At 39.8% G+C, this 25,583-nt stretch overlaps 1 protein-coding gene across 2 annotated transcripts; it reads right to left on the minus strand.

Annotated features, from left to right (window-relative positions):
- Positions 1-1,365: 1,365 nt before the first annotated feature.
- Positions 1,366-24,923, minus strand: LOC140231879 (ubiquitin domain-containing protein UBFD1-like). 2 transcript variants are annotated; one of them, XM_072312030.1, is made up of 7 exons: positions 24,899-24,923; positions 8,917-9,412; positions 6,019-6,198; positions 5,259-5,356; positions 4,171-4,276; positions 2,608-2,690; positions 1,366-1,944 (listed from the first exon to the last, which is right to left on the minus strand). In XM_072312030.1, exons 2-7 carry the CDS (start codon positions 9,380-9,382, stop codon positions 1,834-1,836), a joined length of 1,044 nt encoding a protein of 347 aa, XP_072168131.1. In that variant the 5' UTR covers positions 9,383-9,412; positions 24,899-24,923; the 3' UTR covers positions 1,366-1,833. The 2 variants fall into 2 exon arrangements, with proteins under 2 accessions (XP_072168131.1, XP_072168132.1); XM_072312031.1 differs by having other exon boundaries at positions 8,917-9,403; positions 24,899-24,917.
- Between the last annotated feature and the right edge of the window lie 660 nt (positions 24,924-25,583).

The following is a 25,583-nucleotide window of genomic DNA, read 5'->3' on the forward strand; positions in this document are numbered from 1 at the left end:
CTGTGTGCACGTCTCAATGGAAACTTCATTGACTACAAACACATGAAACGGGCATCTTGAAGAACACACCATCTGGTGCAAATACAACAGTCATCTCTGGCCTCTTCATATAACCACTGCTTACATTATCACATTGATGCATAGGCACACATATTACTGCGAGGAACACCGATAGATAATGCTTGGATTACTCTGGTATTGCATACTCTGGTGATGATCTGCACATATGTTAAAATCAACACACTTCACGTCTGTCTGTTCGAAGCCTTAACAGCAACAACATCTGTAAAGGACATGTTAATATGAAAATGTAAAAATACACAATTGGGTTGAATTCCAAAGTGAAACAACTTCAAAGAAGAGTAAGAGCATGTTACACACATGCTGGTTTTTATGTTAATAATAAAAGTGAGCTGTAGACTGATTTGGCAAAAAAAGAAAGAAAAAAAAAAGAAAAAAAAATGCTTTAATCAAACTTTGGAACTTATGAAATGGTCTTTTCCAGCTATCCTATGGGTTGGGCATTCTCTCTCTGTTTACTGTGTGTGACTATGGAGTAACACATGTATTGTATATGGATGTTTCTACATCTGTTCCAGACAAAATGTTGCAACTTTACGCATCCCTTGACAATTATTATTTGCCAATTCAAACCGAGTGAAGGATAAGCTGCCAAATATTTCTTCCTTTACAACTGCACAAATGAATCTGTGAAGGTGTTCTTAGACATAGTCTGAAATGTAAAACATGCTTATATCACTCTTCAATGGGGAGTAAGAGTGCCAAGTAAATAGAGTTGTACAACAGCTACGATCAGGTTGGAGAAGACTCCAAATCAGGTACGTCATATGCCATATATTTAGCAAGGCGAATTTTTTTGTGAATCTTCCCGACAATTTCGCGAATGATTAAATTTGTCAATGTGGAGTATGGTTATGAATGGAGAAATGTACACATGCATGTTGCATTCATGTTGGGATTAGAGTTACCAATATTATTTTTGCATGTGGTTGAATTTGCAAATGGCACCCAACTCGCAAAATTTGCGAGAATAAAAACCTCACGAAATATATGGCGTATACAGCACTGTGCTAGGAACTATTCACAACGACGATGGCTGACTTCAGTCCTTGTGCATAGACACTTTTGGATTACAATTTCACACAACCAGTTGTGGCACGAGTGTAGCCAAAAACTTGACATATCGAAGTGACTCATTCATGCTAACAGGACCTTGCTCCCCTGTTTTAAATCATGCTAAGCATGTGGTTGTACAAGCACAATGGCATAACCTACAAGAATCACCATTTGATGGCAAAAATGTGAAAAAATGGAGAAAAAAAAAAAGAAGAAGAAGAAGAAAAAGCATGTTCGTATGAAGAATTGGAACAGGCATTCACATTTGCTGACTGACAGGAAAGAAATGCAGGCTTCTCTAACATGACAGAAACAGTTCATCATTGATGGCAACTGCTGCCTTACTGAAGAAAGCATGCATGGCTGGTCACATTACTGACCCTGTAGATTCTGAACACATTTCAAGCTCCAAGCCTCATTACCGATTTGCCATCACGCTCATTCGCTTGTTAAGCACCGCCATTGATTTCGCGACATGAAGAGCTTTCGCAAGTCGCCCCTCTTCCTTCCCGACCAGTTCCGAGAATCGTCCAGCATGCAATCCTGGGACACGGCAGGGCTAACCGTAACATTTGACACTGGAGTTTGTCTCATTCGTGTCGGCTCCAACACTTGAGTTCGGCATACAGATTCAAACATCTGCTCCAATCTTAAAAGACAAACTGCTGAATGCTGGCTGGTTCCCATTCGCTGTTGCTAAAAGTAAACCCACTTTCCAAGTATTGTGTCTTTGATTGCTTTAGCAAACTGTGCCGGCACCCAGTAGATCCAGTATCGTGAAGCTTCAGTGGGCCCCAGTTGAATGGCCTGCATCAACAAAAATGAATACAAATACTGACATTAAAATTCTGTATTAAAGTAAATCTTAAAACAGACATACATAAAAATGTCTGAATAACTAGTTACATTCAGAAGTGATCCTTAACCTTGAGGATAGCTATCTTTGAGGATAAGCTCTGATTTCCTAATTACAATGCGCATTCACATAACAAAGCTTATCCTCAAGGGTAGCTATCCTCGATAGGCTCACTGCTCCTCATAACTACACTTATCTACAAGTCCTTATCAACAAGTTCTGCCTACACGATGCTTTGATAACTACAAGTGGAGACGCCCTGCGGCTAGTTGACAGAGCATTAACCCCGAGATGCATTTCTCATGGATAGCTTTCTTCAAGTTAATTTCAAGTTAGCTATCAATGAGTGCGTCTACATGGTGCTTGACTACAAGCTTATCCTCACAGATAGCTATCCTCGAGATTAAGGATCACCATCTGAACGTAACTCATGTGTCACGAATGTCACTTAGCATTTTCTGTTCCGTTGTCTTACAACTCGTACAACATAATCTTCGGAGGAATGCCACACAAACATTATCCTGGTAAGCCTTCCATATTAGTTTGATTGTGAGAAACAAAGACAGGGACAGGAAAGATACAAGGAAAACTTTTGTTTTCACTCAGAAACTCACCATAATGTGGTAATCTTCATGACCTTCTATGGCCTCACTTAGGACATTCTTGATGGAGTTCATGTGGATCTTTTCTGTTCTCTCTGGGAAAAAAGATATAACATGAAATACAAGTTGGTACTACTATGAGAGTCAACCCTTGCTAGCAACAGCCAGAACATGGAGTGTTGCCTAGCAACAGTTCCCTGCAGCACAGGAGAGATGATTCACTATGCAGACATGTCACCGGTTTCATTTTGTTTTGCTGACATCCCACGACAGAACAAGAGTCAAATTCTTTCATGCCAACACCAAGGGCCCTTACATGGTAAAAAGCTGATAACTCGTTGATGCAAACTGTGCACTCCATGGTGCCAGTGAGAGACTAGACTACCTGGTCTAAAGAATACAACATGATAATGACGATAAAAAGTGGATATGATATAGCAATGGGAGAGTCCTCAACGGTGCCTGACAGGAACGGTGCCTTGAATACCAAAATTGCCATTATGCACATACACAGGAAAGATGCTTACTTAAATCTTTCATTATTCTACATAAAAATCTGCAAAATGAAAGACCTCCAGAATGTTAATATCCTTCCTGTTGGCGAGCACTTAAATGAAAGACAAAAAAAAAAAATCTCCCAACATATTAAAGAATATACCCATCACTAATTGGATCTTCTTAGAGAGCAGTTGTGCACTGAGTTTAACCCTAAAAAGACTGGGGGGGGCCTAAAAGGCCCCCCCCCCTCAACATTTCGCGCGATAACTCTGCAACGCGCAATGCTCTCGCCGCGATGTTCTATGACTTTTTTCTTTCGAGTTTCCCGAACATTTTGACACCAAATTTGTGACGCCCGGGGGTACGGTTCTGAAGTTACATAACTTTTTGTACATGCATGTGAGGCCGAAAATGGCTCAAAAATGTGATTTTGTGTACAAAGTCAATGCAAATTGAGTTTTTTCACATGGTTCATATAAATATGCTTATTTTTACTCTCAATGGCTAAAATTAATTTGTTTTAGGAGTATTATGCTTCAAAAAGTGTCTGCCACAAATTTTGTTAAAAAAAACAACAAAAACAAAAGGTCGAAAAAACAAAGAAATACATAAGAAATTCATAAAACAATAAAATAAGAAATTGATTTTGATACCGAATTTTTTTTCAAGTAAATTTGCTAAGAATGCCACAAAGAATAATTAGACCAAAAATGAGCACTTTTGGAGCTTTATTTACTGATTTAGATCAAAGAGTCTGATTTCTCGCATAAATTAGCATAATTAATCAAAATAAAATAAAAGAAGACTATTTTGTAAAATTTAAATATACGATCTTGTAGATTACATCGCACACTACCATTGTGCAAATTTCCGCGGCGATCGCGCGATCCACGGCCGAGATCTTAAGGGGGGGCCCTTTAGGCCCCCCCCCCCCAGTCTTTTGAGCTACCAAAATAGCCCAGTCTTTTTAGGGTTAATAATGGTATGAATACATCCTGTGAAATGTGGACACTGCTTCTCAATGCTGAAACTGCTTCATCTGTTACATAAACACAAATTGAGTATAACTTCTCTTACCCTTAGTTCCAATCCATAACTGGTCCAATTCTAATTTGAAAGTGAGCCGAACCTTTCCTCCTGCTTTATTCAGCATGCCAGAGATGGGGACGTTTGGAAGAGGGTCCTTAGTGACACAAAACGAGGGGTAAAAACATAGAAAAAAACAAACAAACAAATATTACATGCTGCAGATTACTATAATAATCAGTAAAAACAAGGCATCAGCATAAACCTTCATGAAAATTGCACAGCAACTGATGATTGTTAATTCTCTCACTGGAACAGCAAAAATCATTATGATATCAGTACAGCACTCTACGGTATACAAATGATGCACAGGTCTGAGTGCGTCACTCGGAATTGTGTGCATAAGGTAACTATGGAATGCTTAACCCACGAGGCAAAGCCGAGTGGGTTTAGGCTAAATTTCACAGTTACCGCATGCACACTATATTCCGCCTGACGCACGAAAAGACATGTGCGTCATCTGTTTTATAGAATGGGTAATTTTCTTGCCAAAAACCCATTTTTCTATCGTGTTACCCGGTGACACATTTACTGGATGCATTTCCTTTTGGCTTGCCATAGACGAGAGCCCGAAAACCATGCATCAGTTTTAACTGGACGCATGGTTTTTCTTCAGAACCATACATAAACTGATGCATGATTGTTTTAGCCAATAGGCGTCTCGTACTTAGTGCGAAAAACGCTTGCTTAGTGCGCAAACCTTTGTTACAAGTGCGCGTACTCTTGCTACAAGTGCGCGATAACATGTTTACCACTGTGACTCAGCATGTGGCCAGTACAAATCAACACATAGCTCTCGACCAATGAGATCGCAGGATTCTTGCTACCCATTCTATAATATAATATTGTGAAGCCCATATGATAATCTTGTAGTTCAAATCACTTTGGAGTGTTCAAATTGCTTGACCTACAGGTGTAAGTCTGCTGTAAAAAGGCATGGACTCAAATGCTAATGAATACTTTTCATGTTGTTGATGTTAGTAACACACAAAACACTGTTCTTTTTGTTAATTAATACTAGTATCATATTTTTTCATGATTTTACTTATAGTGTAAAAAAAAAATCTGCCATTACTCACATTTTTATTCTTGATGCCAATCATCACATCCTCAGGTTTTCCTTTGTCTAAAATCTTTTTGTGCATCTTTTGCTGGCAGAGGGGCTCTTTGGTTGAAGCTGGAAAAAAAGAAGAAGGAGATTAAAAATATGCAGAACGGAGCATTGACATCACTGGTACAATATGAAATACCTATATTTCATATCTCATCTTAAAACAAGGTACAAACCTTCTAAAAATGAAGAACAAATGCTTGAACGACACATAAAGGAAAGGACAATGCAAATTAGCGGAAGTGCCCTTAAATGCAAGCACTGAGCACAAGAAATATAAGAGGCCTGAGGGTCTTGTGCTCACCTGAGTATTGCTAGTTCAGCTTCCATTCATTCTTGCAGTCTACTACTTGAGAACACAGAAAAAATGGTGTCCACTTGTATATTCTATCACATTGGCAAAGAAAAAATATATATATATATCTGTTCAAGTACGTAGAAAATTTGATCATCAAAAAGAAAACGCACCTTTAATTAGTTCCCATCCAAAGTGGGGTCATCCCTGGATCTACCATATAACTTTTAAAGCACATTCACCAAAACGTATTTACGAAGAGTAACAGAATGTAACGTTCATCATCATTTTCAATATCAGTATTATTATCATCCCATTATCATTATCGTTGTCTTCATCGTCACCATCATCAACATAATAATTATGTTTATCATAATCATTACTAGTACTGTTACTGCTACTATATGATGATTATCTTTGCAGCCCCACACACCCTTCTCCTCCTTCTCCGCGCTGGCACCAGCCACCACTGGCTTGGTGACCTCGAGGACGTCGTTCAAGGTGGAGCCAATGAGCATGAGCTTGGCGCCGTTGGTCACCTTCAGCTCCCGCAGGGTCTTCTCGTCCTTCATCAGCCCCTTGAACATCAGCTTCTGCATGGCAGGAGGCACCCCTTGGGATGGAGAGGGAGAGAGGATTCACAGAGAATGACGGGTCATTTGGGAGCACTGTGGTATAGTGATTTAAAGGGATGGTACAGTATTGGTGGAGATGAGAATTGGGCTTTTAACTTTTTGCGAGATACAAGTGTACCAAGAAAGCACTTATGAAATAGTACAGAGCATACCATTTTAAGAGGAATTCAAAAGTTTATTTGATGAAAATCGGGTTTGGAATGACTGAAACATCCAAAAACAAAGTAAAACAAAGCGATCGTAATAAAGTGTGGGTCCCACACTTATTAGAATCGCTCTGTTTTGGATATCTCAGCCATTTCACAACCAATTTTCATCAAATAAACGTTGAATTCCTCATGGAATTATATGCTCTTTCATATTTCATAAGAGGTTTCTTATTATCTCACCAAAAAATGTTAGAAATCTGAAATTAGGTCTCAACCAAAACTATACGATCCCTTTAATGAAACTCTTTACTCTTAACCTTTCCTACACAGGGGACTTTGGACAGTGCGTACAACACTGGGGCATTTTCTGAGCCAATTAGCACTCAAAACACACAAAGGGTTAGACAAGAGATTCTGGTTTCAAATCGAAAACCATTTCATGGATTAATTATCAAAGCCTTTACGTCATCGTCATTTAACATTGCGGAAACAGATCCTAAACAACCTCTCACAGACCAAACATCTGCGAACATAACAGAACTTTGCTCACAATGCTCATACCAGTCCCAACCCAATACCCAAGCTTTGCGCTAGGGATATCTTGTTTGGAAGCAGCACTAAACTGTAACAAAAGACAATGACATCATTACTTCAGGGGCCCGTTGCATAAAAGTAATACAATTATGGTAACTTTGCCATCCAATGGTAACTACCATGGCAACAATGCTCAACAGCCAATCAAAATCAAGAATTCCATGGAAGTTACCATTGGATGTCAAAGTTACCATAATAGTAACTTTTATGCAACGGGCCCCAGTAATCTATATTGTTATCCTTAAACATGACACCTCATCCACTGTGTTCCATTTGACCTTGATGTAGAAATGTGAATTTGGCAATGCTGGAGTAACAATGGCAGGACCCTTTATAGAGAGGACACTGCTTCATACACTGAAGAGATCACCCTCGACAAATACTACCATAATATCATAATCATTGCTCTTGGGAATTCCCCATAATACTTTCTTGGAAAATCTCACCTCCCTCTGGCTCCAGGTCATACAGGTAGGATCTACAGACAATGAATCACTTGCACTATGTAGCTCCTGACAAGGCTCATTTTAGTCTCACATAGTCTCTGCACTACATGCCTGATGAAAAGCTTATTTGAATCAGTAGCCATGTTCAGACGTATTTCTAGTCGGAGTAAAAATTTATGGCACGGCAATTAAAATTCAAATTAATGCATTTCCTACCACGACCCTTGTGTCCACACGACGGTCGTGGGAAGAAACTCCGACCATTTGCGAGGGTCGGTGTAACTTCCGTAAGTGGTAGCGCCGCGCACGTCGACCGTGCGATTGTTTTTTACCAGTGGCATTTGTCTCCTCCATTCTTGTTGATGGAAATTTCTGCATGAGCGCTAGCTTCTTCGTCGCAATCGACTACGTTAGAATTGCACGTGTACTCGCACACTGTCAACATTGCGATTTGACCCAGGAAGTTTTACCAAGGTCGTAAGGTATGTAAGTTCATAGATACTCCGAGGGCTTGTCCGTACGGGCAATTTACTCTGACCGGCTAGTCGTGGTAGCGAGATACTCCTGAGAAATCTCAGGAGTATCTCGTTCAGAGGAAGAGGTCGTGGTAAGTTCCTCCGATCGGAGGAAGTTACCACGACCTTATTCAGACGGGCACTACTCCGACCCTACTCCAACCAAGCTTCCTCCGACCCATCCTCCGAAGTTACTCAAACCAAAACTGCCTCTGTCTGAACACAGCTATTGTTGATTAAATTGAATTTGTATATCAAATACTGCTCCTTGGTATGTTCTGTATCTATTTATGCATTATGCTTGCAAAAGCTTCTAAATTGCTTGACAAATGTTGTCAGCATATGTCATCTGTTTGCATTTCTTAACCCTGTGACTCAGCAATTCTATGCAGCACACACACAAAGCAGTAGAGACATACAACAAACACATGGCTTCTTTGTAAATATGCCAGTTTTGTTTTGTTGTTTTTTTCCTGTCCTTCTTTCACATTATATCTAGATCAGTAAGGTAGTTCTATGTTATGAACAAAGCTGAAAATATTATGTCATGCGTAATACTTATAAAGGTTTATAAGATAATGATGCAAAGATGGAATTGTTTCATTAGATAATAAGGCAGTAATGTTAATACTGAGTTGAACTGAAAACTGCTTTTACTTTCCTACAATACTTGAGAGTCTTGGAAAGGTATTGAAAATTAAGTTTGTTCATCAAATATTTGCACGCTATTTTCTTCTTTGGGTACAAGTTAACATTAGCAACCCAACCCAAGAAGAAAGAAAGAAGAGGTTTAGCATATATCTATACTTTCCTTACTTCTCTTTTGATATTTTCACATACATGACATTCGTATGTGACAGAGACCTTCCTGATGTAAACATAACAGCTCAAAATCTGCAAAAAGTAGGAACACTAAAATATTTTCACATTTACTGTCACCAAATTTTGATCAATTGAAAGGGCTTTTTTTTAATCTCTATCTAGGAATTCACCTGTTGCATTTTGTATTTCCGCCTTCAGTTCTGTCACTGTTGAGTCTACTCCCACCCTCACGTCGTATTTCTTCTTGTTGTACATCACCTTCAAGTTCACTGGTTCGCCCCTGTCCGCCGCTGCCCCGCCCGTCTGTCCGCCCCCCTCTGAGGGACTCCGCCCCGCCGAGACACTCCCATTGCTGCTGACGCCACCAACCGAGTCCTTGTTATTGTCCGTGGATACCTCCATGGCAGTGTCCGCAGCAGTGGTGTCTGCTGAAGAGGCAGTGGCGGGGGAGGAGGAGGAGGAGCTATTTTCAGTCCTTGAATTTGGGTCCTCCTTTTTGCACACAGTCTGCGGATGCCTGTCATCGGACACTTGCGTCTCCATCTGAGCCTCACTCTCTTCTGACATTTGGCATTTCCCTGCGTCACCTCCGCCGGGGTTGTTTGTCTTTGTATTTGAATCATCCGACTGCTCCATCTGGGAATCCTCTGATTCTGACTAACTCGCCTGCATAAAGCCAAAGAAGAGAGGAACAGACAGAGATACAGAGAGAGCAGAGAGAAAGAGAAAGAGAGGTAAACAGAGATATGTGTGTATGTGAGTGAGAGCAAACAATGAGGAAGAATGAGAGAGAGAGAAAGAAAGAACAATGCAAATGGCAAGGTTGAAGGAGCATGTATAAAAGAACTATTAAATCTTTAAATGCCATAAATTATACATCACTTTCACAGTAGCTACAAATATGTTGCCAGCTGTAAACAATTTTTGCCATGGTGCCATGGAATCTTTAGCAACTTTATGCATCTGATAATACTGATTATTGTTGTTTCTCTTCACATGTTGATATCCTATTTTAAAGCTAATTTTCCACTGTAAGTTCAAAAATACAAATAAATGTAATGTAATTGTTTCCGTGAAGAAAGGCCTTGACATATTTATCAAGGTGGGGGGGGGGGGTACACTAACTATGCCACTGAGAGAGATCAGGAGAGATAAAAAACAGGTGGCTACAAAAAAAAAAAAAAGAACACAAGAGAATGTGTGCATTGATTTACTGTGAAAATATTTTTTCTGGTTTTTGTTTTTCTTACAGTGAGAATTGGTAAGCATTATACACTTGGCACATTTGACATAGACATACCCGGTAAGCAAAATTTCAAAAGTGGCAATGTGATGACATTGATATAGATCTGTATAGTTTCCAACAATGGTTGTAACATTGTAGAAGGTATGTGCAATATCATCAAACTGGACATAGTGCATGGTATCATAGATAATGAACTTGCAAAAACACTGGACTTCGACTTCTTTTTCTGCAAACTGTCTTTCTGATTTGGACATATGTTTCATTCTTATACTCATTTATGTTTCCTTCATATTTCCTATCAAGCTAAAGGGGCATTCTTAGAAAAGAAAAAGGGTTTTTCATTTGGCAACAACTGCACACAGATAACTACATAATTTATGTAGGCAGGGTGCTAAAAACCAACTTGCCTGCTCGCCCTGAGCAACCAAAACTAAATTAATGGGCAATTGCCTGTAAAAAGGATGGATCCCTTGCCAAGATGTAAATTATTCTTTTTAATGCCTTGTGAGTACTCATGTAGTAGCATGTACAAACGTATTGATGTTCATAAGATGACATCAGTTGGAAAGTAACACTCATTGTCCAAAAGAAAACTTGCACAAAGTTGAAATAAAAATGTGGCATGTCACAAATTACAGAAAAGGAAGAAAAACCCCATACTGTATACGCTGTTATATTCGCGTACAGATATTTTCGCGAATGACAAGGCCATAGACATTTTTGCGAGATGCTGTTTTCGCGAATTGACGCCGACGATTACGTTAATGCACTATTAACAGGGCGCATAGAGACATTTTCACGTGTTGTTAAATTCGCGATCCAACTGTGATTCGTGAAATTCGTGACAATAACAGCTTATGCAGTATCAAAAGAACCAGAGCACGGATAGCAGAAGATGCAAATACAACATGTATATATTTTGGGAAGTGTGAGAAGGCAAATGCAACTCACATGAAACACCTTTTTCTCCCTGGGCACCCCTATTCCTACACAATCTCCCCAGCCTTCCAGCCTAACAGAGAGTATAGCCCTAAATTCTTTGCATAACTGGGTAAAATAAACTACAGCTGTATGTCATGCATACCTACACTCTGTGGTGTGGCTGCATGCCCCCTAAAATACAATGTCGTTTCAGTGTATTATTCTTGATATAATCTTCAACACTTTTCTTTTTCCCCTCAAGTCACTCCTTACACTGGCAGGCATAGACAGTGGATGACTCACCAAACACCAGTATCGTTTAGAGATGCTATTATTGGCATCATGCTGTGTTAACTCATTCATTCATAATCACAAGCAGAAGTACATTATTTGTACATCATACTGTGTAAACACAACTCTGCATCACTTATATTGAGTTAAATTGCAAAGAGTATGACTTGTCAATAACACGTAATATGAATGGAGAAACACTTCTTGAGAAGCCATTGGTATCAAAACCAATGAATCTATTTGGTTTTAGGACCATGTCATACACAGTATCATCTTTTCTTTATAACTACTATACAATTGTAAGACATGTTTGGCATACATGTAGCTGGATGGCTTTACAAAAGAGAAACTGACCTTTTCTGTCTCATCATTTATTTTGCTTTAATTTGTTCCTTATTCAGGCAACCCCATACAAGTTACTTGACACAAAATAAGATTTCTTTAATTGTTTTTCTTTAAGTACGGTACCAGCAGTGTTTCACATGTACACTTAAGAGGGTACACTTAAAAGGAAGGGTTACAGAGGCATCAATTGCAAATCGCTGTTACTGTTTCTATTCGAGGTTGAATAAAAATCATGAGCTTGAAATCATGGCTCATTTATGAAGCCTTTTCTGTGTTCTCATGCTGGTACATTCAAGAGTCAACTTTATATCATGTCAACCACTAAACAAACAGTACAGAACATTTTGTTTGAACATTTTCACTTTGTTGGTTTATTAGTGAGAGAGCTGCTTGTTCTTTGATTGGATAGTTGCTATTCGGATGGCAAATAACATTTACATATTTCATAGACGCTTGTAATTGAAGGGGGGGGGGTCACCCATGGATCTGTCTTAAATAAGCATGAAAGTACACATACACTCACTTATAAAAGTACACTCACTGATGTACACTGTACTTGCTCAGAGCATTAACTGCTTTTATGTTTAAGAAGAAATTGTGAAAATTGGGTACTAGTTTGGTCTGCCCTCCTTCTGATGATTCCTTCAGGGGGTTGGTGTTCTATCCTGGGGCCCCCAAGTAGGGCTTGATGCCCATTTGTACAACTCAATCATTGTTACAAGGTACATGCTACCCATTTGAACAAATTAAGATTCTACCACCCTCAGAATGCTATCTGACAAGCTGGGAGAAAATCTCATTATTGGGTTTTCAAAAAGAAGCTGAAAATGTAAAAAAGTTTACACACAATGCATGACAGACAATGGACGATGCATGTAGACAAAGAATGATTGCAACAGCTCCCCCTAGCCTCTGGCTCAGGTGAGCCAAATAGCTATAAGGCAGATCACCATTCATAACAAAGAAAAGTAGAAATAACGCGGTGCGTAATATATGTCCCCGCCGGAAGTAGCATTTAGTAGCAAAATGTACAATATAGGTAAAAAGATCAAGGTCAAAGGTAAAAGAAGTCAAAGGTCAAAATTCTATGTAGAAGTTTTGAAGCCCTCACCTAGTGCCATCACATAAAGCAAACGGAATTGAAATCGGGTTAGAAATGGCGAAGGAGTAGCATTTTGTAGCCAATGTACAATATAGGTAAAAAATCAAGGTCAAAGGTCAAAATTCTGTGAAGAAGTTTTGAAGCCCTCACCTAGTGCCATCATATAAAGCAAACGGAATCAAAATCGGGTTAGAAATGGCGAAGGAGTAGCATTTTGAAGCAAAATGTACAATATAGGTCAAAGGTCAAGGTCAAAGGTCACAACTGAAATTCTGTATAGAAGTTTCAAAGCTCCCATGTAGTGCTATCATATAAAGCAAACAGAATCAAAATCGGGTTAGAAATGGCGAAGGAGTAGCATTTTGAACATTTTGATCACAGACGGAGGGACAGACGGACGGATAGACGGACAGACACACACACGTACGGAGCCCGTTTCATAGTCCCCTGCTCGAACTCGTTCGGCGGGGACAACAAACGTACTATCAGATTATGATTCTTACATGTGTCCATGACTGCTTGTGTCACACACTACAATTTTCGTTATATTGTGGAGCCACCTACAGCATTACTGCAGCAAACAGTTGACCCAGACATTTGCAACATGAATGCACCTAACACTTATAGATCATACAAAGAATATTGCTTTGTTATATTTGTTGAATTTCATAAAAAGGAAAACCAATTTGGTTCAAAGTCTGGCATATGAGATATGATATCAATTGATATGGCTCTCGGATGACTTTTTTGTTGTTGTTGAGAAATTAATAATATGTATCAACAACTTGCTTTCATGCAATATTGCACATTTTGTGCACAATATCACGTGATAATGTCAGTTAATAATAACCTTCTCTCAAACACACACATACTCTCTTTCTTTGAAAACCCTGGGAATTAGCCATTCCCTGCAGAATAGTGGGTACATGGCAGTTTATAATGCTGCATTTTTATTGGCACAGGGAATTTCCGGCTGAGCAGATGTTCTGTTTACACTGAAACATTAGAGCTCATAAATGCATATCTGTACCACTATGTATTCACCAGCACAGCTGTTGTGCAATATAATACCACGCACATAACATTGCAGCAAAGAGAAACTGTGTGGGTAACTTTTCAGCATTTCAACAATTACAACAACAATAACAACACAGATTAATTGGTTTTTGTAACATGTACAACCTTAGTTTTCTTCACAATTGTGGTTTGTAGTAGCTTCTTTAAAGCAATATTTTTGACTTCTTAAAGCAATACAAGTTGTATAAACTCTCTCTCTGTAAATTGAAGCTTTTTACAATGTCACTTACCATGTCATGCAGTTGTAGGCTAGTTGCAGGTTGAGGCTAGTGTAAAATTATCCTGAGATACTGGAGTACCATGTGCACTTGTATTGCATAGCTACATTTAATATGATCACAAGTGAGCAGCAATTCACTCCAGCTGCCCTACCAGTTTTGTGAGTGTCTGCATTCACTTTCACTTAACACTATAAGTATGAATATCATCATTCTTAATCTTTGGTATTTTTTTATCTCTATCTCTCCATCTCTTTCCGATAGAAAATAGGTTTACCTTCACACAAATAAAATTCATGCAAATTAATATAAAAGTCAATCTACAGGATTATCAGACTTAAAATGATATAACAAAAAAATTAAGGTATGCATATTCCTCTCCCCTCAAAAAAAAAAAAAAAAATGCTTTTTATCTTTTAAAATCACTTTGTGTAGGGACAAGGTCTAATGGACTGTTATTCAAAGTCAAATCAAAAACGAAAACAAAACTAGCCACATACCTCACAAATACGTACTTGAATCATATTTTTTCGCAGTGTCATTCCCATGATCAATTTTGAACATCCTAAAAAGCAACATCAACAAAACTGACTTCTTCAAGGTCAAAATTACATATGAAACATTACACATTGACAGTATTTTCTGTTCTATACCCTTACTGAAGACATATTCTTTGGTGAAAGTACCGGTATGCCATTTTCTGCTAAAACCAATTGGACTTAAAGTGGTGATTTTCTGCTCTTACTAGAGACCCTTTCTCCAGAGAGAAATACAGTACTGTACATCGTGAATATTCCTCACTGCAGCTCCCAGACATTAAAGTATTGGACACAGTCATACCTAGGGGGCGAAACCCCATATTGGGGGGAAATCAGACATGGGATGTTGTAAAAGGTTGTTGGGTGTTAAAATATTCGGGAGATCATTCTGGAGAATTTTCCATGTAAAGCTCTTCAGTCCAAACAAAGTACAATTATCAAGTTTATGCTTACTAGCAGAGGAGCTTTCATCAATCCAGTAATGAAAAATGCATTTTAACATTATTATCAGAATGCTGAATCTAATGTTTCTAAGTACTGCTTCTACAATGTAGACTTGTCTACATTTCTCTGTGAATCTATATGATGACTTACATTGTACATTTTCACTCCTAGTCCTAGGCAATGCCTACATTGTAGATCATTCAAGCAGACTTCGGATTCATCCATGATGGGCATGAATTAGACCCTAGACTTACTGTTCACTCATGGGCTGTCAACTACAAATGCTATCAAAGTATTCCACTCATTCATTACTCTTTGAGAGAAGGAGCACTGTCTCACTTTAGATTTTGATATGTTTCTTCAGTATCTGAAATTTGTGTCCCTGTGTCTTTCCTCCAGATGAGAACTCAAAAAACTCGGGAGACTTTATATTGTCAATTCCATCTCAAATCTTAAAAATGTGTTATCATATCAGCTCTATGTTGTTTGTATACAAGTGAAGGCAATTTCAAATGCTTTAATCCTGCTTAATAACTCAGAGGTCGGAGTAGATGCAGAAGCGGATCTAGAGGGGGGGTTGGGGGGGTTGCAACCCCCCCCCCCCCCAAAAAAAAAAAAAAAAAAAAAAAAAAAAAATCCGGGGACGATTTTTTTTTATCTTATCTTTTTTTTTTTTAACTAATAATTCTATTTTTTTTTTCTATTTATGGCAATGACCTCTATACCAAAAAGAGTGGTGTTTTAGATGCAAGAAAACACCATTTTCACACACAGATTTTCAAAAATTCTCCCTACTGTCGGAGGGGGGACACCCCCCTCCCATACCCTCCCCCCCCCCCCCCCCTCGCTCGCTCCGCTCACTCGGGCTCGGTCGCTACGCTCCCTCGCATACTGCCCCCAACCCCCTCCTTTATAAAAAGCTAGATCCGCCCCTGGGATGTATCAGTCTGGTAGCTCGACGCTATACTTTTTCTACCTTTACAACTTCTTTTTCCAATATGGATGCCAGTTAAATCTCGTATCATTTTGAACTTTGGCAAGAACTTAGAGAAAATAAGGGTGGCAACTCGACAGTGGCAACATGACTGTCCGGTGGCAACCTGATGAGAGTACTGGCGAATGGTGAATATGCATGGGAGCTGGATTGGGAACATGAAGGCATGCATGCACAGAGGGTCTAATGATGCAGGAGCATGAACAAGTGCAAGCTCAGTGCGGGAAATCCGCTCATGAGGGACGCTCCGGCTCATAAGTATCCCTCCTCCTCATGAGCATGGCCAAGGTGCTCATGAGCACTCGGGGCGAGATGGTCATGAGGCTCCATGTTCAAAATCATCCATCTCACATCTGACATATAAATTGTCACAACTTCGCATGGGATTTTTAGGTGATACGCTATCAGCGTATCACCTATTGTGATTGTCAAAATCTCTCTTTATTTTTTTTTATTCTTCTTTCTTTCTGGACAATTTTGTGTCGTCAATATCTCAACAATGACATTACGGAATGACATGAAATTTTCAGTCAACATGTCTCATAACAATATCTAGCCACAATAAGGTTTTCATGACAGTAACATATCTATGACGTCATTTAGGCGCCATTTTGTGATTTTCGGACCTTGTCACATGATCGATCATAACTTCATAACTAGACGTAATTTCTGCGTCATTTTCGGTGGACATAAAGTTCAGGTCACGCTCTATCTTACTTTTTAACGCTAGTTACCCAGGTCTTCATTACGCGCGCGTTTGCGCGCGTCAAAATTTTAAAAGGCTCAAAACGACTTCCCAATGGGAAATCTCGAAGTTTCAGACAATTTTAAGCGTTTCAAACATTTTCTCGCGTGCGCGTCCGTCCGCGCAATTTCGCGCGCAGAGGGCGTAACCAACATGAAAATGCAATTTTTTTGACTGATTTGGATTCCTGATACTTTGAGTAACAATATCCACTGATTTCCGATCGATGTTGACCTATAACAAAGGAATGCACTGGCGTCAAAGTTGAAATTCCGCGCGCGCGTCTTTCTGCAAATATAGTGAAAAAGCATGTCTTTGTTTATTTCGCCATAGCTCTTTAAATCGTCCGTTGACCCGATATTTCTATTGCATATTACAAAAGCATATGAATTGTAAATAACATTCCAAGTATCAATATTGCCAGGAAAACGCGATGACATGATCATATCGTCATTTTGAATAAAAAAAGTGGAATTGATTTTTTTGAGGTACTGTTTCTGACATTCATTTGCTCGTATCTCTGTTGTTTAAGCTCAATATTATCCCAAATTCACATATGTTGTACTTTAAACATTTGCCTTTCAAGTCCATGTCATGGTTTTGAAATTTGATGACGTTATCATACTTTAAATTGTGATTAAAAGTAAAGATGCAAAATCGGACAAGTTTACGTGTTATGTCTATGGGAGGTGATTTTTTTTAAAACCATCCATTGACTTGACAACGTTTAAGCACCTTTATCTCAGCTGATTTTGCTTCATTTCCTCTGAAATTTAAGTATGTTGTAGCTGAGACAATAAGCTGCAGTAATCATGCATTTTGTTCTTTGAAATCTTCTCATGAGGTTGACAATTTTGCAGTTTAAAACTGAAAATGAGAATGGAATGTGGACGAATCGATTCCTGATTCATCTTTCACATACATAAGTTTACGTTCCTCATATTTTCTCGTCGAGACGTATGGCCGAGTGGTTAAAGGCGCCGTCTCAGAGACGTGAGGTTGCACTCGTGCGGGTTCGAACCCCACAAGATCACGAAACAAAATACCTAGCTATTTTACTTTTTTTTTTCTTCAATGGTGTATTACACATTCGTCCATGTAGAAATTACGTTCGTATATAAACGCACCTATACACACACACACACACACACACACACACACACACACACAATATCCCTCTGTTTTGTGTTGGAGACCACATTGCTGCGACTGCTGCAGAATGTTGCATCCTGACTCTGTCAAATAGTATGTAATGACGACAACGGAGGTGTTGTACTTTGAGCAATTGTCTTTCAAGTCCATGTCATTGTTTTGTACTTTGATGACGTCATCATACTGAAAATTGTGATTAAAGGCAAGGTATCAAAATCAGCCGATTATAGGTTTTATGTCTGCGGGACGTATTTTTCCGAAATTGCCAGAAATGGCACAGCGACCTCAGTCGTTACAAGGCCGCATTTCCTTCTAGCAATGCAATACATGTTCACGCGGCCACGATTGTTGAGTGGGCATTGACTTTTTCCCCCTGTAATATCTATACATTTTTTTTTTCGGCCTTACCGTTTCCGTGGATGTCCCGTGGTCGAGTGGTTAGAGAAACCGTTTTGCATGCACGCTCAATATAACTTCAAGGTGCCTGTATCACATTCTTTTCTTTGTCGATCACAGATGACCGACATCTGATGACCCCAGGCGTATCACCTAACTCGTCAGTGTGACGAGTTTCATGTCTCGTTTTATTTTTTTTATTACACACACATGTCCACTCTCCATCATGAAAAGAAGAAGAAAGTCTGTCTGTGCTTTATGACAAAAATTAAAGGCATAATTTATCATTTACAGATGAAACAAGGCAAGTGCCAAAATGTGTCTCGCCCATTCGCGTAGAAGAAATTAATGTTTTTCTAACTCTTAGAAGTTCATTAACCCCATCTATGACCTTTGACCTTGTGGTGACCTTCATCTCCCCAAGGGACATTTACAAGCCAAGTTTGGTCACAAACAGACGGAGTATATGGATCAAAAGTTATGAGCCATAATCTAAACGTGCCGTAAAAACTTAATACTGTAAAAGTGGTTTCTTTCGCCATGGTTTTATTTTCGCACTTTTTGCGCTTTGAGGTTGAACCGCAAATCTAACATCACGTGAAAATGTTTTGAAAAGTCATGCGAAATTAACCACGCAAGGAAATGTTTTGAACCCGCCGCTTGTTACAGCGCTATTGCGCACATGCACACACAAAGATTCCGCGCATGGAGTGTATTGATGACTAACACACACACAGCGATACTGCGCAATGTAGAACAAGCATGTTACATGTATAAAGTACTCGAGAGACGGGATTTCAGGTAAGCCTGCATTTAATTTGAATTTCTATTTAATAAATAAAAGAATAATTGGATTTTGGCGTTTTCATGAGCAAATAAAACAGTTTTTGCCGACTGTGAATTCACAGATTTTGCCGACAGCAAATTTAAACACACGCGCAAAAGTCGGCACCGATGGAAACCGTGAAAGTATCTGTACACGAAATAAACCACTTTTACAGTATTGGGCCCTAAAAGTTCGTTGACCCCTGTCTGTGACCTTTGACCTTGTGGTGAACTTCAAAGTTCTCCCAAAGGGACATCTACCATCCAAGTTTGGTCACAAACCAACATAGGGATCAAAAGTTATGAGCCATAATCGAAAAGCACCATGAAAACTTAACATTGGGCCATAAAGTTCATTGACCCCTGCCTGTGACCTTTGACCTTGAGATGACCTCCATGTTTGGTAAAATGTCTAACTTTATATAACCACTCTTCCCTCCAAGTTTGATTGAAATTGAAGTCCTCAGTAGAGAGTTATTCAAGTTTTTGTAGCGTTACGGATGGACGACGGACGGACGGACAAATGCCACAGGCGTCTGTCCCAGAAAAAAACTAGAAAAGCACTCTGAGAGCGCAGACCTCCGCAAAGTAGCTACTTTCCACCAATGATCTTGCCTTTCCCAAAGAGATTTTCTTCCTCTCCACCACTGGGGAAAAGCTCTTTGGGCTCTTCCATAGAGATCAGTGATTTCCACCCGTATACATGCTGAAAAAGCGCCAGATTTCCCAATATAGAAGCCTTTGTTACGTCATAAACCTTCAGCTGCACTTCGCCCAAGCAGAAACTAGAGTGTTGTAAGCTGGATTAAATGATGACCCTGACGATGCCAGTCTCCATGAGTTGAAATTGCAAGGATTTATTGAACAAATAAAACAGTTTCAGTCTGCTGATACATGTATGAACTCTGTATTATCCTCAGCTACATGCGTACATGTCGTAGTGCTTCATACAGAATAACAAATGGTGTAGCAGCGCTTGCAGAGAAAATGTCAATTTTTTCTGAAGTAAAAGTGAAGAATCAATTCAATCTGCGTCTTTGTATTCCCGTGAAAATGAAAGTTGCGTTGTGCCCATGCCAACCACACGCAAGCTGTGCCATTGGCATGGTCACAACGCGCCCTAATACCGCATTGACGCAACAATAGTGCATTGTCCCATTTACCACAAGAGCACGGAGGATCCTCCGGTGCATGCGCAAGCTCGCTCTGAAAATCTCAGCTTGCACGTTGTCTGTATGTGCTGGATGCGTGATGTGATGTGACGTCACGTCGCGGGATGATTCCAGAAAAAGCGCCCAAATAAAAAGGTTAGCCGACGGCAGAATTGACGCAGAAAGTGAACCCATCACGATGCAATATCCCCCGTTGAAAGCCACGAAAAAGATAGCCGGGCCGCTGATTGGCTGATCGCCCGGCCGTCCGCTTCCCTGCACAGCGCAGTGTGCGAGATTCACTACTCCATGGATCGGTGTGGTGTACACAATGCGTTGCACTCAACATACATACGTGCTTGACTTCGTGTTACACAGCGGTTATGGCGGCGACCTCGGCTGAAGAGCTCCCGTCAGTACACAACGCTACACAAACCATACAATATGGCGACCAATTTGCATTGTGGTGTTGAGCTTCTTATGTGTGTCGCTCCCGTACATGTCGCTACCATACATATCGCATGCATTGATACACACACACCAACGAACACATCGAACAACTTCACAAATTCACACCTTAAAATCACATAAAAATATGACTTATCAAATCTCAAACACAACGATAGCTTCACTGAATACATGGTTACACCGAAGGAGGAAAATATTTTTGCCAAAATCGAAAATTTGATGTAAAAATGCCGAGTTTAGTATCAAACTGTTCGGCCGATCGCGCTGGAAATCATCGCACACATATGTTATAACGTTGTGGGAAAATATGTAAATGATGGGAGTAAAGAGCCAATGATGATGCAGCTTCGGTGTAGCTCCCGATTCATGAATGAAAAATGAAGTCATTGTCAATGCGTGCGAGGGCAGTAGCGAATTGCGCATGAGCGGTTTTCAGGGCAAAAACCTTAGTGCCCATCATACCTACAAAGTGATTAGTTTGCTAACAAACTGGAGTACCCACCTACTCTATCGGTGCGGAATAGTAATTTGGAATATATGCACAAGATCAGGTTAGTACTGATTTCATTTTTCTCGTTACAAATTTTTGTAAAAAGATGTCAGACTTCAGCTTCACGAGGCTGATTCATGCGCAGAGAGGTGAGAGCCGCAGAAAAAAGCACCGAAAATATTTAGTCGGATCAGGCCGCTAGGTGCGGCAGCCTTGCATTGAGCGAACCCGCTGGCGCCCGTGTTTCGATGGGTCGCTGTGCATCTGAAAAAACAGACAGAATTTTTTCTTCTTTTCATCATGGATAGTGGACATGTGTGTGTATTAAACAAAAAATCACCCAATTTATATGTCAGATGTGAGATGAATAAAAAGTGAACAGGGAGCTTCATGACTCTCTCTCCCCGGGAGCGTCATGAGGCTCTCCAGAGGCCTCGTGAGGCGGAGGAGTGCTCGTACAGGGGAGCAGGCCTCATGAGCGGGTTTCCAGGACTGAACTTTAGATTCTACTGGTAGACCACCTAAATCAAATTTAAAGGGACTGTACAGTACTGGTTGAGGTGGGGATTCATGTTTTGAACATTCCTAAGCGACATAATGAAAAGCCTCTTGTGAAATATGAAAGAGCATGTAATTTTAAGAAGGATTCAACGTTTATTTGATGAAAATTGGTTTTCAAATGGCTGAGATATCCCAAAAAGTGCTAATAATAAAAGGTGACATGCCCCAACTTTATTAGGATCTCTTTGTTTCACCTTGTTTTTGGATATCTCAGCCATTTCAAAACCAATTTTCATCGAATAAACTTTTGATACCCCTCAGAACTGCATGCTCTTTGACATCTCATAGAGTGGTTTCTGAATATCTCGCAAAATGTTAAAAGCTAAATCCTCACCTTGACCAGAACTGTACACACCCTTTAACTGATGTTACAGACAACATAATTTACCATCTAATCTTTCACTCTAGCGTTAAATGCTAGAGTTCTAACCACATTAGTGATTCTAGTCTCCACTCTATGCTAATGGTCGTTACAAGATCTATTGTTAGTCTAACATTAGTTGTCGATATTAGACTGAAAAAAAAAGAAAAAAATGAGGTAACAGGTTGAAAAAGAACAAACCTTTCTCCACTACGCACTAGCACTCTCCATCTTCCAGAGATTTTTGGTGCTTTTTACTAATTTTATTTTTAAGTTTCTGCGCAGAGGTGACTTTTTATCATTTGTTTTGTTGTTAATGTTACTATTGTTAGGGTAGCGTTCGTCATTCAGCACTAGATGGCGTTCTCGCGCATGTACATCATTTTCTACACACGCAGTGTGCTCAATTTCTGAGCCCATTCGCGACGATCGCTAGCTGTAGCAGTTATGACAGGGGTGCATTGATATCATTCTTTTCAAAAGTAATACAGCCGTGCTGCAAACAACATGTTCGAATCACAAACCTGAACTGGGCAATTCCGCAGTTAGGTGGACATGACATGGATAAAAGAAATGTGCCTCTTTATCTTACCCTTTAATCTAGGTATCAACTAATGCCATGGATGTTCACCAATCATTAGGGTCTTTCAAATTCAGTAGATTTTATTTTTCGTATTCATTGATTTTGTGAGATCTAAAACCATCATTTAAAATGTACATGTGGGACTGGGGATGCTGAAATTCACTTAAATGCAAATTACAGTGGGTTCCTTTGAAATTTTTTCCTCAAAGTTTTGCTAAAGGGTAAAAGATGAATACATTTAAATACTCCAGAAGTCATGTGACATTTTGTCAATTACAAAAGGGTGAAATGACCTGCGGAATTACTCCGGACAAATGTAACGTTACTAACCGTAACGTTACTAACCATGCTTTTGGGGGTCTAGCTAAAAAATTATTGGTCGAACTGCTAAAAAAATTTGCATGAACATTTGTCATGATGCAATAATTGAAATTAATGCAACACTTTGTTTGAAGTAACTTGAATTTTTCGTAACGTTACTAACCAGCCCTTTAAGTTGCTATAGCAATTCTAATATTTCTTGGATTGTGTTCATTCTTTTCTGTGTCATAAACCTGGGAAGGATGAACATGTTTTTGACATAATTTTGACTTGAAGTGAATAAATGGTAATTTAGTGGTAAAAACAAATATCTAAATTTGTTCAAATGTAACGTTACTAACCGCGGAATTGCCCAACTACTTTTGCCATCCTGTACGTGGGTTTGCGTCTGCTACCTACCGCTAGTAGCCTGAAGAGGACGATCTGTTCGGCATGCTAAGTCGAAATTTTGCACTTATTGTGCAAAATATGGCAGTATCGAAACTTCACTTCTCTCAAAATTGAAATGTTTTCTGATTTTTTGAAAGGAAAATTTATCGAGCGCAAGTGTTAGCACATGTGGCAAGAACGGTACACGAAATGGACCTTGCAATGCCTGTTTCAGTGAAATTTGCTGCCCGATCGGAGCCCATGAAGAGCCTCGCGGTTGCTGCCGCGGGAGTCGCTATGGGTGTTGTGTGATTTACGACTGCTCGCGGACGCCGCGCGCTGTCTCAGCTCTCTACTTACGATGATTGGCGAATCGAAGCCGCTAGGGCGCTCGCTACTGCAATGGGAAAATCGCAAACGCGAAAAGTTATTAAAATGCAAGATTTTAACAAGAAAATGAAAAAATCGGCTGATTTCAATACTTTTCATGTCTAGAACTATATTACGTAAATTTATCAATCTACGGATAATTGATCTCATTTCATGGCTTGGTGTATGGTAGCCCTACTACATATCGACCACCCTTATTGAAACCGACCGCGTATAATTCGCGCACTGAACACTTAGTACGCACTTCTCTGCGCGCAAAGCACATAAAAATGGATTGGCTTTGAATGTAGATGAGGATGGTGTGGGAAAACGCGACAATTCACTGTTCATTAATGGTTTTAATCAAGGACAAAATCTCGAATGAATATTTTCACCGAATCGTAATGACAGCACAATGTAATGTCTATGGAAGTTTCTAAAAGGCTTCTAAAAAGCTTCGTACAACACGGTGTTCAATACAACTCGGTTTGCGGGCATTGTCAATGCAAAAACAGCGGTCGATCCTAATAACGCGATTTACCGCGGGGAGCTGAAACAAGGCCACGCAAGTTCGTCGGCGATATTTTTGCACTGAAACTTCGAATCGAAAAGGGAACAACGGCATTTGATAGAGCTGGATTTTCTTAATCACGTAGGTCAAGTTTTGAACGTGAATTTCAGTGTTAAATATTCTTATCAAGCAGATAAACATTAGGCGGTCGATTAGTAGTAGGTCCAACCATACATCTGCTTTTTATATGAAAATCGCTAACCAGTGTAGGGCAGTCACGTATGGGGCCGGGGGGGGGGGGGGGGGGAAGGGACATTACCCAGGGGCGCACCAGGAATTCCGTAAAGAGGGAGCATCTTTACAAAATTAAAGGGGGTGCATGCATCCCCCATTTTTTTTTTCTTTTTAGATTCTAACGTTGGACTCCCTACGGAGATAGATTCTAGGCCTATTTCTTTTGTTTTAGCAAAAAAAGGGGGGTGCGCGCCTGGGGCGCTACCCCCTGGATCCACCACTGTTATCTGACTTCTGATCTGGTGCAAATACTGTGACTGTGTAACAGATCTATTGTTAATGTTAGAGGTCTAATTCACAACTGTTGAGTAATTTATTTATTAATTTAATACAAAAGTATAGATCTAGAACGTTCTAATTTACAACACTCACCGCTCACGAAGTTTGGTTTGGGAAAGCTTGGCTGGCACTTGGACTTGGTCCAGCGATGACTGATGCGGTGATGGCTTGAATAATAGCTCGGGATCAGCTAGCAGCTCACTTAGCTTAGCTCCCGTACAAAGAGTCTGGAAAAGATGGTAAAATTTCAATAGTTCTAACCAGTTAGTTTCTAACTGCTCCTCAAGGCTTGCTTCTTACGACACGGATACCACTGCACACATACAACATGTCGTCGCCCTGGGCCTTGGCCTTGCCTTGCTTGCTTGCCGTGTCACGTCTGACCTGCTATTGGGCAACAATTTAGTTTACTGAAGCGCATGCAAACATAACAGCATGCATGACACTACGCGGCAGTAGCAGACAAGATTTCATGAGAAAAGAAGGGATGCGCGAACAGCAGCGGTTGAAAATAAGCAGCAGATTGTATTTCGCTATGGTGGTGTGAGCGAGAGGGAATCATGGTGTCTTTGAATATGGAATCTGCCGAAGAGCTTAAACTATGACTATATCAGTTGTAGCTAAAACCTCTGGAATTGACATTCTGTTTCAAACCCCAGTGTTTGTGTGATGGAATCAATATCACATGGAATCTAGTATTCAATTGGATATCATATTCTTTTTCATGCTGATACTTTGCAGATGTTTGAAATAGTGTCTGCAGAATGTGCATTACAATAATAAAT

This window comes from Diadema setosum, chromosome 8 (genome assembly GCF_964275005.1).
Source record: "Diadema setosum chromosome 8, eeDiaSeto1, whole genome shotgun sequence".
Taxonomy (NCBI): domain Eukaryota; kingdom Metazoa; phylum Echinodermata; class Echinoidea; order Diadematoida; family Diadematidae; genus Diadema; species Diadema setosum.

Excerpts from the sequence above, each read along its gene's own strand:
- LOC140231879 (XM_072312030.1), bottom strand. The coding sequence starts at position 9,382 with ATGGAGCAGTCGGATGATTCAAATACAAAGACAAACAACCCCGGCGGA. Across the intron at positions 2,691-4,170 it reads GTTATGGATTGGAACTAAGG|AGAGAACAGAAAAGATCCAC; the intron begins GTAAGAGAAGTT and ends CTTTTTTCCCAG. Across the intron at positions 1,945-2,607 it reads ATGAAGATTACCACATTATG|GCCATTCAACTGGGGCCCAC; the intron begins GTGAGTTTCTGA and ends TTGTTGATGCAG.